Source organism: Saccoglossus kowalevskii, chromosome 12 (assembly GCF_978046115.1).
Source record: "Saccoglossus kowalevskii chromosome 12, keSacKowa6.1, whole genome shotgun sequence".
In the NCBI taxonomy this organism is placed as follows: Eukaryota; Metazoa; Hemichordata; class Enteropneusta; family Harrimaniidae; genus Saccoglossus; species Saccoglossus kowalevskii.
This window is the reverse complement of record NC_140652.1, coordinates 9,408,950-9,429,125: the sequence shown is the minus strand read 5'-3', so window position 1 is coordinate 9,429,125 and position 20,176 is coordinate 9,408,950. Positions and strand designations below refer to the sequence as shown.

General features: G+C 33.5%; 2 protein-coding genes across 2 annotated transcripts; both read right to left on the bottom strand.

Annotated features, from left to right (window-relative positions):
• Window positions 1–619: 619 nt before the first annotated feature.
• LOC146735491 (VWFA and cache domain-containing protein 1-like) lies at window positions 620–11,060 on the bottom strand. The gene is made up of 9 exons (XM_085506105.1): window positions 10,886–11,060; window positions 10,626–10,733; window positions 10,383–10,502; window positions 6,643–6,832; window positions 4,643–4,795; window positions 4,047–4,144; window positions 3,523–3,645; window positions 3,340–3,413; window positions 620–3,100 (listed from the first exon to the last, which is right to left on the bottom strand). The coding sequence occupies exons 1-9, from the start codon at window positions 10,963–10,965 to the stop codon at window positions 2,955–2,957; spliced, it is 1,092 nt and encodes a 363-aa protein (XP_085362231.1). The 5' UTR covers window positions 10,966–11,060; the 3' UTR covers window positions 620–2,954.
• A 223-nt stretch (window positions 11,061–11,283) lies between these two features.
• LOC146735490 (VWFA and cache domain-containing protein 1-like) lies at window positions 11,284–19,846 on the bottom strand. Its single transcript, XM_085505879.1, has 16 exons — window positions 19,631–19,846; window positions 19,069–19,131; window positions 15,897–16,055; window positions 15,506–15,714; window positions 15,007–15,166; window positions 14,732–14,873; window positions 14,551–14,634; window positions 14,171–14,299; window positions 13,731–13,822; window positions 13,480–13,618; window positions 13,199–13,360; window positions 12,925–13,051; window positions 12,702–12,816; window positions 12,426–12,513; window positions 12,155–12,235; window positions 11,284–11,420 (listed from the first exon to the last, which is right to left on the bottom strand). Exons 1-16 carry the CDS (start codon window positions 19,778–19,780, stop codon window positions 11,284–11,286), a joined length of 2,037 nt encoding a protein of 678 aa, XP_085362005.1. The 5' UTR covers window positions 19,781–19,846.
• Between the last annotated feature and the right edge of the window lie 330 nt (window positions 19,847–20,176).

Genomic DNA, 20,176 nt, shown 5'->3' with positions numbered 1-20,176 from the left:
ATGTCATAGTCGGCGATATTTTGTGGGTACTGTTCAGCTGGGAAATTAATAACTCTTCTTCAGAATGCTACACTGGAAGACTAACTTCATGTACATGTGCTCCTATCAGAGATAATCCTATACGGCGAGCTCGCGGAATAAAATACATCTTGCAAGGGCAAATATTCAAAGCCATCGAGGGAAATAATTAGTTTTCAATTTTTGGCCCACGAAATTGCTTCAACTTTTTTGCATTTTGAGACGAGACTCACACCATATAGCATTTTAATTTTTATTTCAATAACATGTATGCAATTCTGGTATCCATGTGTAATTTGATGTACATGGTATACATAGCTATACAACCCATTTTTTTTTTAAATACTGCCACTGAATCGAAATGCTTGTAGTTGAATTAGTTTAAACTAGACGCATGATAGCTATTTCATAGTTTTTTTTCTCATGAATAATCTGGCAGTAAGAATTAATGCTCCCCGTAAACACCTCTCTACCATAAACCATGTTTAAGAGAGCTATTGTTCTGGCCCGTATTTGTTGCATGCCATAACCGAATACACACAAACATAACGGCTACATTATACATCATATCACGCATATTGACTGACTCGTTTATGTGAAATCAATGTGAACATCAATTTCAGGATTTTATTATTTATTATACAAAGTTTGTACTTAACTATAATATGAAGCAACATGCTTACATTACACCACTTATTAATATGTAGCATATCTACCTTGACATATGTTCAATATTCAGGTACAAAACACGCATGTAACATGATATACAATTGGTTGTTCAAACCGCTCCCTCGAATCCCACGTGGTTCGTGGAGTTGTGCGCATTTAAACTTCAAATTCCATACAAGATATCTTGTTTTGTTACGGTTTAGTCCCTAACTTTAAACACAAACTTTAGCATTGACGACAATATACTGCAAAATAATTGTATGCAGATTCATAGAATATAATTCCTGGCTGCACAATATATCAGCGAACACTATACCCACAATAAACTATATGCCTTAGAAATTCATTAAAAAACGCATCGCCATACCAAGTTATGCCGTGTCGGTGATAAATCGTTGCAAATTAGTACTCTCAGGGACAAATCAAAACGGCAACTCGACAAATCTGTATCTTCCATTGAAACGTTGGTTGTTGATGTTATCCAACATTAAATTCAAATTAGTTTTATTGTATAATATCTTCATCAAACAACTCAAAATATTGTAATTGAAAATGTATGCAAGTTGAAGTACATTGTTTAAGCATATACACATGAGGAGCATAATGTTATTTCTAATCCATCGCAATTCTTCAATCATGAACTCAAGAAAAATGACTTCAAAGTTACACAAATAAGGCATACCAGATGGTATACAGTTTTATATGAATTTCAACTCCAAAGCATTTACATCTACTAATAATTAGATGGTATTGTTAAAGTAGGAATGGATTATAAACACATATACCCATAACATAAACCTAAATATCTGGAAATTTTCTGACACAGAAATATGAAAAACGAAACCATGAAATGCATCACATAAAAAACAAATTAAGCATTGCAGGCATTAAGGATTATGAAATGTAAACAAAACAATCCAAAAAACATGCTTAAAAAAGAGAATATGTTTTCACAGTTTAACTCGTCAATTTCAAGTGAGATTTTAAGCTTTACTATGTGATATTTAGGGATGGAATCTGAAACAACCTAACCATATTGAATACAGTATAAATAACATTATATGCATGTGTTCAATCATTATAGTATTTATTAAAACGTGAAATCCACATGTCACCTGTAAGGGTTAACTACTTGGGTGTATCACAATTTAATTATACGATAAAATCAAACGTGTAGATTATTTGTTACAACCTTGCTTGATGTGATTCTAACTAGGTTATACTTATGATGGTAAATAATAATATCTTCTAATAACAATTTGTAAAACCACGATTTGATAGTAGGAATATCCAATTAATCAGTATACCCAATATTTCCTACACAAATCCAATATCGACAATGGACACTCAACTTATACAACAATCATAATATGTTTAATCTTTAACTTTAAATACTATTATCAATAACATTTACATGAACAAGAGAAATGAAGAATACATTTTAGTGGAATTCAATTCAGTGTCAGCCAGACTGTGACTGGAAAAGTGTTTTTGTTGCTCCATAAATCGCCGTTTTTCACTTCTCTATTATATCATTGACATTTTGCAGATAAAATAACAACTTCAACAAAATACGTTATACAACACCTTGTCACTATTTATAAAATTAAGGCTATTATAGTGAACCAAAATAGAAGAAAACACTCACTAAGAATGATTTTAATTTAATGCGATAATACAATTATTATACGTTCTGTGACCACAATGCATGTTATGAGAAATAAATATGCATTCAATATTAATCAAAATAAGTCACTCAATTAACTCACTCATTTTCTAATTATATAAAGTCAAACACTTGAATATTGAATAATACAAAATCTTATATATTTGAAAATGGGGACACAGATTGATAATCATCCCTCAGCATAGAGTAGATAATATATTCACACGAAAGAACCATCTAACTTTTGAGGAATTACAATAAAAAGTTAAATGGATATAAACATTTGAACATTGTCTAAAAATAATTGGAAAATTTACAATTAGGAAAGAAATTACTAATAAAGAATATCGAATCATAATATAACAAGGGCGTTAAAAACAAAATCAATCTATTGAGAGGGTCTGCAATTTGTCAGATAGAAATATAACTGGCGATGAAAACTATTACAATATGAATTGAATATGAATATTACACAGAGATACATTATTGTATAAGCCCTCATTTTCTTTCTTCAAGTGGCTGAACGTTCAAGTCTTTGTTCATTTGCTAAAATATTTTACGATGCATGTATGTCACTGGAACGTTGTGTGCAGGTGCAATATTATTCCTTGCATTTCATGAGTATACAACGTTTAATGGCCATTATGAATGTCAAAAATATCACTAAAGCATTCACACCCATCATAAAATATGTAAAACCGAAGAAAAATATAACGAATATATGCGAACTATCATAACTGGCATCATCTGCAAAAAAATATATATATACATATAAATATATTAAATGAATGGAACACAGCGTTCACATAGTTAATACAAAACCGATATACACTGGCAAGCGACAATGCATAACCTTGAATCAGGCCATACGCATACATATTTACGGAGTACTATTGAAACCTGTGGCGAATAGTTGCTTAAAGGGCAATACATTTGTCTCCAATATAATGGCGAGTCACAAAAAATACTGATACTATAGTACGTACCAATTGCTGGAAACATGTCCGCGCATGTGTCATCTTCTTCATTCCATTTACAACTTACATGTGCGTTGCAGTCACTGTATGTCAGATGAAGAACATATTAAAATGAACCATTTTTTTTACTTACTAACAAAGGTATTTACACCTCATATTTATGACAAATTATTCGTATGATAGTTATCTCACCTTGAAGATTGTTTGTCGTCGCAGTTAGCGTAATAGCATTTATCTAAACCCGTATTGACATCGGTATTTTTAAATATAGGAGATATTAATGGTCTTTGTGGTAGGCAAATTGGTTCATCGTCACTGGGGAAAAACAATCCAAAATTCAATCCTTATTCACTTTGAGACTATAAGACATAACAAACAGCATCAATGGGTGTGAATTGTTTGTTATTTGAACTAGTTAAAAATTTGACTTAATGGAGGAAAACCACACATTTGCCATCGTACATGTTTACACACAGTATTACTAATTTGTGTATAAAATGGTATAATATGTGATAGTGCTAAATGATATGATAAAAATAACCTAAGTCTACTATATATATATATATATATATATATATATATATATATATATATATATATATATATATATATATATATATATATAGATGTTACAATGACTGTAAAAGAAAAGATCAAATTTTAATATTTCAATAGAGAACGACCTGAAACACATTTTTATTGTACACATCTTTTACCTCGTGAATGTAAACTGGTCTTTGCAATATTCGTATGTTGTTGGTGATAAACACAGGCATTCGCATTCACTGTCCGCAACTGTATACACGCAGTTGTCCTAATAGTTAAACATTAGCAAGCGTAAACCATCTACGGCATTGTTTGAGGATCATATACGCCTTCACAATGTGGCATCAGCATGCAAAAGTATGATTACAAATGTGGCTCACTGATCAACACAGGCGCGCTATCTGCCACCTTCACATTGCACATGATTTGTTTTATTAACGAAAACACATACCTGTATATTTAATAAGTATGGTAGCGAATAGCAGCAGTTTTTTTTTATTTGTCTTCGCTTGCGAACAACCCGTTCCCGCCAAACAGTTAATATGAGTCACAATGAACATCGGGATATGTCACAATTAAAGCATAGTAAGTATATCTATATATATAACTGACGACATCATTCCTACGCGAGAGTATTTACATATTCTGTACTGACTGTGATGTAATTATATTATTGTTTTTACCTTTGAAGTACCACGCCAGGTGTGTTTGAACTACGAATAGTTAAAAAAATACGTATACGGAAACACGTATCATATATACTTACATAATAACAAGGGCAATATCGATTACAGTCTGTAGTTTTGTTTATGATACCCATATATACATTTGTATCTTGTACATGGGCAAGTCTGTAACGTTTGCACTTATCTATATTGTCCATGTTATCAATTATCGCTGTTGGTCCAACCCGCTCAGCCTTAAAAAAACCATAAGATTGCAACTGAAAAAAATATGTTTGGTTGCAGCAGTACAGACGAATAATATGAGGTTAGTATAAGGATACTGCAAAGTATGCACGAAGACAGTGCAGCAGTGCAGGGAGTATAGACCGACGTGCAGAGGAGGTCGATGATACCGCGTACTGTCTGAGTATTTTTGCAAAAACCGTATTATTACACATCTTTCAAGACGTTTAGAACATATTTAGCGAACTTCTTTGTGTGGGGCCCGGTCAAACTAAGACAGCTGTAACTTTTGGCGTTACGGTGACAGATGTATAATAATAATAATCTAATAACTTGTTTTTATCTTTTTTGCTTATGAGTACGTTATTGTTTTTCCTTCTTTATATCTGCATATTTTTTTCAGCTGCAATAATTTAATTCCTAATATTAGTTAAATCAACCCAAGCTTAAAGGGCGGTGGTTGTCGCGCTACGTATTTTTGACATTTGTGTTGATAAACATTTGTTTTCCCACAATCCAATGCGCTTTTCCAACTGGTAATCACAAGTATGAGGTTTATCCTGGGCGCGACTTGCACTAACTACCGCCGGTGACTTCTTCGATACCTTCCAATTATTGAAAAATACCGAAAAAAAGCTTGGTAACGTCTCAGTTTGTACTCGTTGAGTTTGTACAGTCAAAGTCGCCATCTTTGTTTATATGAGACCCGTATACACCGCGCATGCGTGGTGCGACGACAACCGCCTTTTAAGTTTGCAAAGTTGAGGGTTAGGTAAATTGATAAGGTATTATTTGATTGTTATTAAAAATTTACGGTGCCTTACTCATTTCTATAACCCTAATCTGTAAATATTCATATATTAGGAAACAATCTGTATGATATTTTCTACTTTGTTGCATTTCATTTTATTGAACTATATTAAAAAGCAATTCTATATTTACATGAGTTAAGTTAAAATCACTACTATATACATTATTTGTTGGTCGCCTGCTTATTGAAAACTACGAACGCTCGCTCACAAACCGACACAGGCATATGAATGACCGTAAATTGTTTTTTTTAATGTGATCGGTATGACACTTTGTTACACTTGCTAACGGTTCATAAACTACTTGTTATGAGTTTAGCGAATTAATCGTACTACTTTATTTTATGGAATAAAGTAATTGAAAAATGGGTCGACATAGGTTTAGCATGTGAATTGAACGTTTTTAAAAACTGACATGTCAATTCCCTGAAACGCGGCTATCATTTAATAACTGATTTACGAAGGAAATAGAATGATAAATGTGTTTTATATACACGTATCTGCAATACAGGCTGACAAGTAAGTTCCTCTTTTATACTTCATCAGGGGTATGCAAGTGAAAAGCTGAGAGGGGTCCCCGTTTGTACAAAAATAAATTTGCCGTAGACCAAGTTTAGAACTCATTTTTTTTACTTGAAACAATATTGTATGCTTGGAAACATAAACAAAATACATTGATGTACCTATAAATGATTTTAGACGAGAAAGTAGCAGGCATTTCACAGGCACTTTACCACAGGTATTTTTTTCTAAAATAATTATTTTCATATCTGTTTTTATTGTTTTTGAGGCAGTTTTGACTTAATTTATGTTGGTTTTCATTTTTTAATTTGGTATCCATACCATGAAGAGGTTTTGTTTAGTTTGAATTATTCGCACCAATGAGTTTGACCTTGTTTACAGTGCTTTTAGGAACGCCGCGCATATGCGACATTTGTGTTGATAAACATTGATTTTCCCATAAATTTTCCCAAAGAACTTACGTTATACATTGAGATAGTATAACAAAAATACACAGTTATCATTCACTCATCATAAGACTGACCTACCCGATAGTAATTCATGTTTCTGAGTCTCTGAAAATCCACACACTGTCGTTTTTGAAGTATACCTCTCTTCAACAGGTCTTCGGCAACATCCGGTTCCTTCTCCATGATATGGATATCATTCACGTCAGAATCGAACTCGATAAAATCTCGATGCATTACTAAATAACCACTACTGTCCATCACAAAGCAACTGAATGTACAGAAACAAATACATATACTGAAATATATTCAGGCCGCTGCTCCATTCGGTACATATAAAACATGCAAAAGTGATGGTTCAGTGATTTATCCTGATTTAAAAGATTTGTAGAATAATGTGCTAATTACACACCACTATTAGTAAAATGATAATTTTATGCTCCCGGGAAGTATCAGATTTCAACTGGCTGGAAATAGAAGGTCCTTGAATGCAACAATCAAAGAAAGCTTAGATAGAACTCCCGTGTGCTGAGAGTATTGGAGACACATTACAAATTAATTCAAAATTACTTGAACTTGAGATGTTGATGGAAACGCAGAAAACTAATTAATTATGCAAATAAGATAACTAATATGAACAGATTTAAGTGTAAAACTAATAAGGTCTGCACAATGTACCAAGTTTCATTGAAATGTGATTATAACAAAACAAAATATTAATTATTATGCTAATTAGAGAATTAATATGAACATATTTTAACCGAAAATTAATCAGGCTGCCTATTGTCCTAGAGCATTTATGTACCAAGTTTTATTCAAATGTGATGATCAATACTTGAGATATCCGTATTAATTAATTATGTTGATTAGGTGATTAAGAAGCATAAATATGGTCCTAGGTTCATTGAAATGTGATGGGTATTCTTTAAAAGTTTCATTGAAATCCAATGGGTATTTTTTAGACATCAGTGCGACAGCCATAGAACAGCAAAAAATAACTAATTATGTTAATTAGGTAATTAATAGGCACAATTATTTATCCAAAAATTAATCAGGTCTCTGCATAGTCCTAGAATAGCTATGTCGCAAGTCTCATTGAAATTCGATGACTAGTACTTGAGATATCAGGTGAAAAGCTGAAAATTAACTAATTATGCTAATAAGGTGATTAATATGCACAAATATTTACCCAAAGACTAATGAGGTCTCTGCACAGTTCTCAAGTAACTATTGAAACGTGATCATTACTACTCAAAATATCAAAAGCTGACAATTTATTAATCATGCAAATTAGGTAATTAATATGTACTGATATTACCCTAACAACTATCAGGTCTGTGCAGTGTCATATGACATCTGTGTGCCAAGTTTTATTGAAATGTTATGATTAGTACTTGAGATATCAATGGAAAAGCCGAAAATTGATTAGTCATTATGTAAATTAGCTAATTAATAATATTAACAGATTTTTACCCAAAACTAGTCAAATCTGCGCATTAGTTCAGAGCATCTATGTGCCAAGTTTCATTAAAATCCAATGAGTGGTTCTTCAAATATCAGTGGAACAGTCATGAAACAGCTTGAAATCAGTTAATTATCATGCAAATTAGGTAATTAATATTCATAGATTTTTACCAAAAACTAATCAAATCTGCGTATTGGTTCAGATCATCCATGTGCCAAATTCATCAAAATCCAATGAGTGGTTCTTCAAATATCAGTGGAACAGTCATGGAACAGCTTGAAATCAGTTAATTATCATTCAAATTAGGTAATTAATATTCAAAGATTTTTACCCAAAACTAATCAAATCTGTGCACTCGTTCAGAGCATCCATGTGCCAAGTTTCATCAAAATCCAATGAGTGGTTCTTCAGATATCAGTGGAACAGTCTTGGAACAGCTAAAGATCAGCTAATTATCATGCAAATTAGGTAATTAATATTCATAGATTTTTACCAAAACCTAATCAACTCTGCGCATTATCCCAGAGAATCTATGTACCAAGTTTCACCAAAATTTGATTAGTGGTTCTTGAGATAACGGTGGAACAAAAAAGTGACATACATACAGACAGACAGACAGACATACAGACATACAGACAGGGTAACTGCAGAACGCCATTCGAACAACGTACACTGGTTGTAGATTTACGCAATTTTAGGGCCAGTTTATTTGTACAATATTTTCAAGTTTCATTTGTCGTTGAACAACAAAGAAATCACTGAAATAATTTAGTATATGCGTAAAATACGTGCCAATCGACGATTTTGTTTGTTAGAAGTTTCGAACAAACAAAATACACAACAGCAAAATACACAAATATCAGTCCTATGCTAGCATTACTTATATTAATTACTTCAGGCGCAAGTTGTATATGCCGCTTTTTTCCAGGTGCAGACTATATAATTAGCGCGAAATTACGAAATTTGTATTACATGACACCGAAAATAGTGTGAAGATGGCAGGGTGTATTATGGGTGGTAAATCACAGTCACGGACTCGTTGTAACGGGTCGTTACGTCTAGTAACCGGTGAAATTGTACGTTGTTTTCAATGTGAACAAAGTGAAACCTTCTAGATTTGTAAATTTCATTTATAATCCGTAATCTCGCGGCAATGTTCCTGTCCAGCAACTTGGTCCCACAGTATGAAGCTTAGCGACAGGCCGATTCCAAGCAGTGTTTGACGACATCGGGAACAATGACCCGACATATAAACCAGGTACTCGGTAGTGTAATCGTTTAAAGACAACTGCAGATGATGAGTTTTCCTCCATAATTGAAAAACTGAACGAAAAAAAACAGGGGGGACAATCGGCATCCAACTGACCAACATGACATATCGCCGCTAGTAAGAATTTACACCAGAGAAAACATAAAGACGGTGAGCATCCATTGTATATTGTTCTACCAGTTCGTTGTAACCTGTGAACGAACGCCACGGTGATTGTATCGATCAGTGCTTTTGTTTTTTTAGGGCGCTTATCCCTGTTTTGCTACTGTTTTGAGTCAAGAATTATAATTATAAATAGATAAATACATTTTATATCAGCCTTATTTTCTCAATATTTTTATAATTTGTATTCTGTCCACGGTCCTTAGGATCTCAGATCATATCACAAAGATTCAAGAGGTGTAGTACCGCAAACAAAAACTGTGATGCTGAAACATTGCATAAGACTACAATGCAAAGTATTCAGGACTTGGCAACGAATACAGTTCCACAACTTTATGCTAAACGTTATGCCTCTATTGTTGACAAACATACAAGTTTAAAAGAGAAAGGACAGGAGGAAAAGAAGGTAGTGGCACTATCAAAACTGCAGTTAGAAGAGGCGGTTATGCAAGTTTAACCCAACAGTTTAATATTGCATGAACTGTGTTTATCAATGATGAGCAGCTTTATGAGATTTTACAGTTTATAACTGCAATATGGACAAAAATATGTTTATTTGTTGCATTTGGAAAACTAAACTGGATTATGATTTATCGTAATGTTGCACTTTCAGCCGCATTGAAAAAATATACAGTGATTGTACAACAAAACAAATTAAAAGACACGAGATAGGATAATTCTTCTGAAATTCAATTACATGCTAGATGATGCTGCAAAGTTTTCAAGTTTATTAGTACTATATTTTGTAAATATTTATTATCTCAATATGTAATAATAGGTCTCAAAAGACGATCATATTTTAAGAAGTGTTGGGCCTGCATATGAGTATGCAACGTCTGTCATAAGAAGACCAAAAGTTTGCAGACTTATCGTTTTTCAGCACATTCTAAGACGATACTAAAAGAAACAAAAAAAAACACGAACCTGGTTTTGGACTCTCCACATTCCGGATAGTGCTTGATCAATAATTTATAGAAATATGTCATGGTGAAATCCATTCCCATAACAGCTAGAACGTTTGATGACGTAGCAGTTGAACTTATACTATGAGTAATCAAAATGACAATATATTATGACTAATAATGTCTTTTGTTATTCAACTTTCCGGAAATTGCTTCATCCAAACGGAGTCATTGAACATTGTGACAAGTAAGGGGGTCTACCCACTTTTTAGTGATTGCTTTGCTCATTGCTATAACCTCACCAGCCCCATTCTCGTCTGTGTACGGCAGTGACAACACGAGTTTATCTACATTGTTTTTAGCTACTTCGTACCTGTCACAAAAAAATAAAACAGCAACTTTATTTAGCATCAGTATATTAATCAATGGGTAATGTACGTCATTGTCGACTGAACATTTACATGCTCTTAGTATTTATTGCATCATGTGGCGTCTTGATGAAAAATATATATACAGACTACCTACCAGGGTCTTGCTGTAGTGTCATGTAGTTTATTCATCGTAATCCCAGGTAACTGACGATATACACCATTCCTCGTTCCCATGTAGCGAAATAGTGTGTAGTTTTTATAGATATCAGCCTCTTCACTTTTCCAAATTTCATTTACTTTAGCAGTTACTATTACCGCGTCACGAACCCCCTTCTGTAAAGGGAAGGTACTCGAACAGTTACGTTGGAAGGAACACATATATGCATATACAAAGAGATGGACATTCTACTTTGAACTTCCCTTTGGGCTTTCTTCTGATGTTTCATCAATTTCATTTCCCACAAAAAAAATATTACTGAGCTATAGAGTAAACACGCCGTATTACGTAATAGTTGTTTAGTTAAATGAACATAAGCATTATGGAGCTGTACCTTAAAATATGTTTTTTACATTAGATGCATCTTTTATGTAGTCTAGATACTGTTGTACAGTGGATTCGGTTTCCTCATTTTCAAGGTACTCAACAGGACTGATGAAACATCTCGGCGCGAACTGAAAAGTCGACTGATCTGTATAACAGATGAATGGTCGTTTAATTTGTTTTCATTTATTATTCTAATATAAAGATGAAAATAACATCATACATGTGCTCATGTGATCTAAAACAATTCATTGGTTCAACAAAAATAGATTTACTTTCGTACAGAATGATTCCAGTGGCATGTGACCTCTTTAAACGTCTAAGTACATGCCATACACATGAATTAAAGTAAAAAGTCTTTCCAGCTGCGAGTGAACATTATGAGTTAATTCATTAACTGTACTGTATTTAAGATATACGCGTGCAACCTAATTCGACAAAATGTGTATGTATGTTGCAATATGAACATATATCATCGAACCTAGTAGATGATTCTATAGGTTAAATCTAGATCTATGCACTGTCGTTGCGACTCACGAAATCATGATATTTGAAGATCTCCAAACATACAGTACACATTCTAAGCACTCAGGCTATAAATTGCAGGGCTAAACCAACATTACATTTCATTTCAACATTTCATAATATTTTAAATAAACTGAAGGATTACACACTACCAGGTATAGATACGGAGATAACACACTGAAGTTTGCTTTAAAAACGGAGCAACGCACTAAGTTAAAAAATACTCCAAAGTAAAAAAATACGGATAATGTTTGTTTTTGTTTGCATACGTTTTCATTTTTTGATTCATAGATGCCCATCAATTTCAGCGAAGTGGACAATAGTGCGAAATAAGACAAACAAGATTACCTAACGTACCTTTTGTTGCTAGTCTATTTAAATATCTGCATGAATTATCAGGTGGCAATATATCAAGACGATGATATGCAAAGTCATCAGCTAAAAAGTCAAAACAAGACACATACATTGTTGATGTGAAGTTAACTTTCAGGACAAGAATTTTATATAGTGCAAAAATCATTTTATTTTATATAATGCAAAAGTTTATTATGTTATATTGAACAAATAGGCGTTATTAAACATATTGCAGGGAAAATGCTACACATTTGGAAGACTAATCAAAGCTTACCAGATGCTTGGAAATTCCGATCCAGCAGTTCTACAATGTGGACACCAACAGTCTCTACAAAACATACAATATAATTTGAACCAATGACCTGTAAAACAACAACGTGTAGATGGGAAATTCTGTCATAATTTAGATAACACTCTTTGAACAGCTAAGATAAATATTTTCAACACTTTTATTTTACAATCTTATTTAAACTACACGCTTGATGAAACATATCCATATAAAGAAAATGTACCTACTATGGTTACTATGGTCATGCATGTATATACTCACACGTCGCCAGTAATAGGTGGATGGTACGGAAATCGTACTGGCGCCCTCTGTCCTTTGATTTCCTCGTGAAAAATAACGTTTTGACGTAAATGTCGCTTCCCCGCCTGAACCATCACTGATAAAAAATAACAATATGATGAACAAAGGAAGAAACTTGTGTTAGACCATTTGTTTTGCCAGTCAGTACATCTCGTTCCATGGGAATATAGATAGATTTGCTTACTTTGTGGCATTCATGTACACATAGTCATAAAAATCCTGCTCTCTTTCTAGTGAAGTAATGTGCACATACATCACGTTCTTTTTAATGACTGACGGCGACGGTAACAATGGGTGAATCAATGTACGTCCTGTGGAGGGATCATACACCAATGTTAGCTTTATAGCAGACAACACGTTAGAATGCTATTACTCATAGTGTATAATAGTAATATTACATCTAAATTATAGAGTAGTATCGTATATTGGAACGCTTTACAGATATAATCGTTACTGACCGTTTGCTAATCTGTCGGTTTCAAAAACAAATGCGTACGAATTATGTCCCTCTGTGAAGGAATTAACATATTCTAATAGATCAGTTAAAGTTATGTCAACGCCAACAACTCCCTTCTGTTCCTGCCGAGTTATCACAGGCAGTGCTACTGTTGTCACTATACCTACAAAAAATGCAAACGTCATTCTTTATTTGAATATTTAAAATACATTTCGTTTTGAGAGAAATTCGAGCACATATAATAACCACTTGATTAAATACACAAGCTTTTAATTCACTTACCAAGTCCAAAGCGATCTTGATATGGCACTGAAAACATAGGCCCATCAGTCAGCTTATTATAGTTTGCAAAATAATCATAAAATCTAGCCATTTTACTGCGAGGTAGATTGTAATCTGTCAGTTGTGTAACAAAACCTGGCTGAAATAAAACCGTTCTAAACACATTTAGTATTGTATACGTGTTAATCGCAGCACAATTACATCATCTTTTTGATTTTTTGTTTTGTTTGTAAATATGTTTAAGTATTCACCTTAATTTCTCCAATGCTAATATTTGCTTCCTCGACTCCATACGGTTCAAAGTGTTGGTTTGCAATATCATTCAAGAATGTGATTGCAGATTCTAAAGAAAAAAGACATGAAACAAATAAATTTGAAACATGAACAACTGCAGCTGTTTTGTATTTGTGTTTTACTACTACTTTGGAACTGACAGTAGAGAAAACACTGGAATCTTTTCTAACTAATCTACATATAAATGCATTCATTGTTGTTTACTAATTTATATGTAAATACAATTGTTGCCACTACTTATATGCATATACATAGTCTATGACTGCTTACTAGTCTGCATAGCGACAACAATACTATTGAGAAGTTACATACTACAATAAGATATACTCAAAACGTGGAGGCATATGATCAATAGTTCTAAAATAATTGTTTTTAAATAATCTTTCGCGAATCTCACCTGAGCCAACAGCAAACGGCAAAATGACTACTTTGTTCCCAATTTCAGCATTCTTTGAACGGATTTTTTGCATGACGCTACTCTTTTCATCAAATGGTTCGCCTTTAGTCATAAAGATTATAACCTGGTCTACAAATGAAATGTTTTTGATGCGAATTATGGAAATATATTCAGTAGGCACATTTACACACACACACACACACACAGTATATATATATATATATATATATATATATATATATTCTGCTTGACTAATAACTTGAGCAATATTAAGCTTTTGCTGACTGTGCCACATTACGTCTATGACGCTAGAGGGCGTATACAAAAACACAAGCAATGTGCATTGTCTAATAGGCAGTTCATATTTAACGTTTACTTACCTCGTTCGGTGTCGTTATCCAGTATGTACGACGCTTTTAGTAAGTTAAACGCTGCATCAAATGCTATTTCATAGTATGCCTCCCCTATGTGTTAAATTAATAAACATGGCAAAATATAAGTGACATAATGAGACTAGTTGGACAAGTCCATTACAAAATGTGCACGTGAAAAAAATCTCACCAGTAGCTGCCAAAGATTGAACAAATTGTTTTAAATTCTCTATATTGGCTGTAGTAGGTAATGCTAGTTCATTTGCATAACAGCTACTGTCTCCAATTACAGGCAGCAACACCGCATTGTTGGAAAATGCTATCACCCCAACCTGACGACAAACAATAGAGATATACATCAATTACTAGGAGATATATTTGCTCACATAGAATATTAACAATTGCATTCAAAGCTGTCAACTATGTTCTATAAATAGTTTAGCAAATTGTGAATTACGTTATTACCTTATCATATAGATTCAGGCTTTTTAGTACTGTAATTGCGGCATTTTGTGCTATGTTTAATAAGCTTTTTCCAGACTGTACTTCGGTCATTGGTGAGCTTTTATCTATTACAATAACAACATTTTTAGGTTCTGGTGTTGCAGCTTTTACGTACCAGGGCCTGAATTGATGAATAAATGAGACACATTACCATTTAAGATTATCATCATGTTGTTTTTTTCTTAGTAGTCAGTAAATACAATTTTGTAGTAATGTTGTAAGACCATATGACGAGATCCAATTTATTGCTTACTACCAGTTATCTAGACAGATGGAGTAATGTGTTCCAAAGTAAATTTCTCTAACAACGTTTTCATATGTGTGTACATTTTGCTCGTTGGTTAATGATATTGTCAACGTGCACCCAGTTCAGGTGTGGAACAGCTATGTAGCCCTAGGTTTGTCGTTTATGCTTGTATGTAATTAACTATAAACATTACAGAATATGTTACAAACTTACCTGAACCTATGATCATAGTTGTCACATCCATCTATCAGGGAAGCAGGATACATTGTTAATACACCCTCGTCGGTGCCGAAATATTGCCATTTAAGATTTGAAAATGAATCGTAATTGTTCTTCATTACATCTATGACATCGTATGAAAGAAAACCTGAATTGGGTTCTGCGTTGTCAGGAATCCTTGTACAACCAATGCTTAGATTCACCTGCAGTGAGATATAGTGCGTGAATCGAGGTTCAATGTGAGTATTTTTTACTGCACCGTGGACAGCGAATAATTTTCGACGATTAAGATCTGTGAGTGTATTAAATGTAAGAGTAAGCTGTAACTATCTTCCATCATTTAATTGCACTCTAGACTATGTAGCACGAGTCATTGTGTACTCACCGCTTTCCCAAACGCCGTGTTTAACTCCATGTCATCGGGCATTTCACAACAAGGAGTGAACTCAATTTCCGATTCTACAAAAGATTTTTCCACGGCCTCGCGAATATTTTCCAGAGCGTGAATCGTGGACGAAACTTTCTGTTGTACTGCTAGCTTCATCTAAATAAATGCAAATATCAATAAAAAAAGGTACGTGCTCTGTCTCTGTTATTTGCCACACTATACTTAACACATTTCAAACTGATGGCACTTGTAAATACATTTATTAATTGTGTTTTTGTAGTATATAAATGTTAGTAAAAAGTAGCAAATGTCAAAAACAAACTCCGACAAAATCGTCATCCACAAGCACTTTTGTCGAATATCAAAAAAAGGCGACAACACAACACAAGGCAAGTAAGTCAATCAGCTAATATGTGCTGTCAGATGTTTCGAAGAGAGTGAGTACATCCTATCAACTTAGTCTGTTTGTTCTATACCTTTAATTTAACGTGTGTACGTCGAAACGATATTGAATGATATCAAAAGTGAAAAAGACACTTTTCTTGTCTTTGTCGACCCTGATACTTTTAACATCGGCGCACCGCATCAAGCACTTCCACACACACCGGACTAGAACAACTTCAAACGAACATCGTCTTTTCCATTTTCCTGAACGCATTGACGGTTTTAGGTTGTTAGATAGTCGAAGCCCTGCAGTTAATCATTACACATAACAATCCCAAATCCTGGTATTTTTTTAAATATAACATCATTTTATAACTACGCTACCACATGGAATATACATGTGTATGCTATTTTTGTTGACTTTCATACAAATTCAGAAAAATTGCAGAAGAAATATAAATAAAGCCTGTACACACTTTATAATTTTATATATAATTTCTAACTTGGTGCAGAAAACAATACCCGAGCAGGTTTACTATCCGACACTATCCTTGTTACACGATATTACACAATTGCCGCCAACCTGTATTCAGTTTCATACTAAGATACGTTTCACACAATTAACCTAAGATGCCGTCGATGATGGATCAGGCGACGTGAAGAACGATAGCTGAATATAACACAGTCAAAATACTATATTTGTGTGTGATAAGTATAAACCATTCAATGACAGTTCAAAGGCCTGATTTGTTTGGAGTCGAGCATACCTAATTGATACATATATACTTCACAGAAGTGATTAAACAAAACATATTTATTATGTATTTTTATTAGCCAATTTCTGATATATAAAACACAATCGGAAAACCTCATATAACTTATCAATTTAATACATTTGATCACATTGCTTTAATATGTATTTCAAATAGCAGACCAATATTAGTCACCAACCATCTTAAGTTTTACATTTTGATAATAAGCCTTTTGCTGTCCAAAATAGTTCCTAATTATTCGTTGATATGAATTAAACAAAAACGCATTTTGAAAATTCAATGTGAACACATATTAAAAGTTATTCATTCGTCCACGAAAATCACTGAAGTTTGTTTCTGTGCGATTAGCAGGATACTGATAATTCACCTGCCAGGAATTAAGATATAACACTCTTAGGTCCGACCCACAAATCACTATATAGATGCAGACCTTAACGTAGATTTCACTATCTACATCGGTTTCTGGAAAACTAAGCAAAAAATCTACATACCAATGAGAATACTAGTAATATACAATTTTAATAATGGATTGTGAGCTCTCTCGAAAGGCCTAAATACTGTTACTATACCGTGTAAGACGATTCCCGGGAATGAAGATCAAACTGGTAAAGCTGAACCAATATAAAATACATATGTTTACCAAGGAAGAGAAATAAAATACCCCCGTCGACCCAAATACAAAGCTAAGATATGATTAATATACACATTTTACTTGGACTGATTATTATTTCGCTTGACTGGACGTTTCATATGGCTATATTTTGAAATAATATCGCATTTTGAATTTTTAGATTATACGTTGTAAACACTGCTGTTGAAAGTGGTTTCATTTGAAACATTTTGATTGCAGTACTCGGCAATTCAGAAAAATAAAAACAAAATAGATGTGGATGATATCAAATAATTTTCGACAATAAATTTATAGATGCCGGACCCGGTCCACTCAATGACAACTTGTTTTATTCCAATTACCAGATCACGGGAGATGATTCGTTCGACACCACGAGTCAACACGAGGATGTTTTTCATATTCCTCGAAAAACATAATTTATATTATTAATGAAATCAACATATACATACGTTTGCGTATCTTAGGGTTAGTAGAATACATAAGATGTGGTACAGTTTATGGAAACCTTGATATAACTGTGCTATACCCCTACCCATAAGCTATAATAAGTAACAGGATCAAGATATTTCTTTCCATTTTTTTGAACTTCTATGTAATTGAAGCTGAAATAAAACCCTATAGTGTCGCGTTCTCATCCAAACATATACGCAACTATTTTAGGAGTTAAATTAACATTACTATATTTAATGTTAATCCAATGGATTCTTCGTAATATATAGCAATACAAGTATGTGTGTGTCTATCTCTTTCACTGAATCTTAAGAACCATATTCAAATTTCATTATCAAAATTAGTCAGTTTTTAGCCTTTTCTATCAGTACCATAATAACTTATCAACTTACTTCAACGACAATGCGACGATCAAATACGTTTTATGTTGATATACATTCATAATAATTACCTGATTTGAATAAAAATAATTTCCGGCTTTTCAACGATTTCCTTGAGAATTTATCATAGCATTATAATGAAACTTTTTAAATATGTGCCCTGGAACACTACACTGACCTAAATAGTTTTTGCTTGAAATCTGTGCATAATAATTGCCTAATTTTTATAATGTGCAATCCTCACATTGCGCTGGTGTAATGCACAAACGGGATTAGTTTAGTGTTGAAAAAATGCCCGAATATCTAATTATTATTAGCCCATTCCTGATATCTCAAAAAATCAGACTTAAATTGAACCTGTGCTAGATGTGGTCTGGAATAAATTAGACTGAAAACCACTAATGTAAAATCTAATTTGGTTCACATTTTTTTCACGTTGCGTGTCTCAAATAGCAGAAATATATTAGTTGCTAAGCTTCTTGTTTGAAAACCTAATCATGTTATAAGCAAAGCCTATTTTTGTGCAAGTAAATATTTTGAAACATGGTTACCTGATTGACAATGTCAGTACCGGACACAGGCACGGATCCAAAGTGTAATGAATCAATATGGTCCTGCAATACAGACAATTAGTATGTAATAATAGCAGACGATAATCTTCCGGAGTTTTCAATATTCCTTTTGTCGACGTAAGTCCAACGACAGTAACGTCTTTCAGCTAAGCAATTTTGTATTTGTTCGATTTGTGTTAGTGAGTTGCTGTGTTTTCTATCATAAACGACTGCTCAATCAAAACGATACACAGTCAAACTGATGTGTTTATTTGAACGACATGTTTACCATGAATCACGTGTACACAAATATATATGTTGCTTTAAAATAAAAAAAAGCAAAAAACGGACAATTTGTAACAAGAAAAAATATCGACCAAAAACTATATTTACTTGAAACGTCGACTAAATCGCAACATATGAAATAATCTTCTGCTATAGCCTGCGAACATTCCAATCGAATCTGCTACTACAGTTAATTCTCATGCACACAGTGAACTCTATAAGTAGACATGTGGGATTTTATGTTGTTAATGTACAGTGATTAATAATAATATGTCACCTGCATTTTCTGCATACCGAGTCCGTTGTACGCCATATTGAAGAGTTCGTCCTTCAACTTATCAGTGTCGAGAACTGTGGCATTACAGTGCATTGTCAAGACGATCAACACAGTAAAAACCACGCTTGCTTCCCTCTTTACTGCTAACATAATGAGTATTGCAAACTATACGCCTGGAATGAGAAGGCAGCAAGTAAAATGTAATCGAACGACGTCAGCAACTAACCACTAACACATACTGAAGTAGACCATTCTAGAACAATAATGGCCTGATATTGCATTGACGTAATGTTGCTTTGGTCTCTTGAGTGGAATGTTCCGGTATCTTCAGAAGCACGGAGAGAATGGCAGAATTGAAAACAAATGCATGGGAAATAAATCATAAAAAACAATTCGTGAGGGATCAATAACAGAAACAAATCAAGGCACCTAGGTCCTAATGAAAAAGAATATTACACAATCTCGGAGATTTCCCTCCCTAAAAAATAATTGCCCTCCCTCTAACACATATATAATGGAAAGTTCTGTCGGTATTTGTTGAGTGTG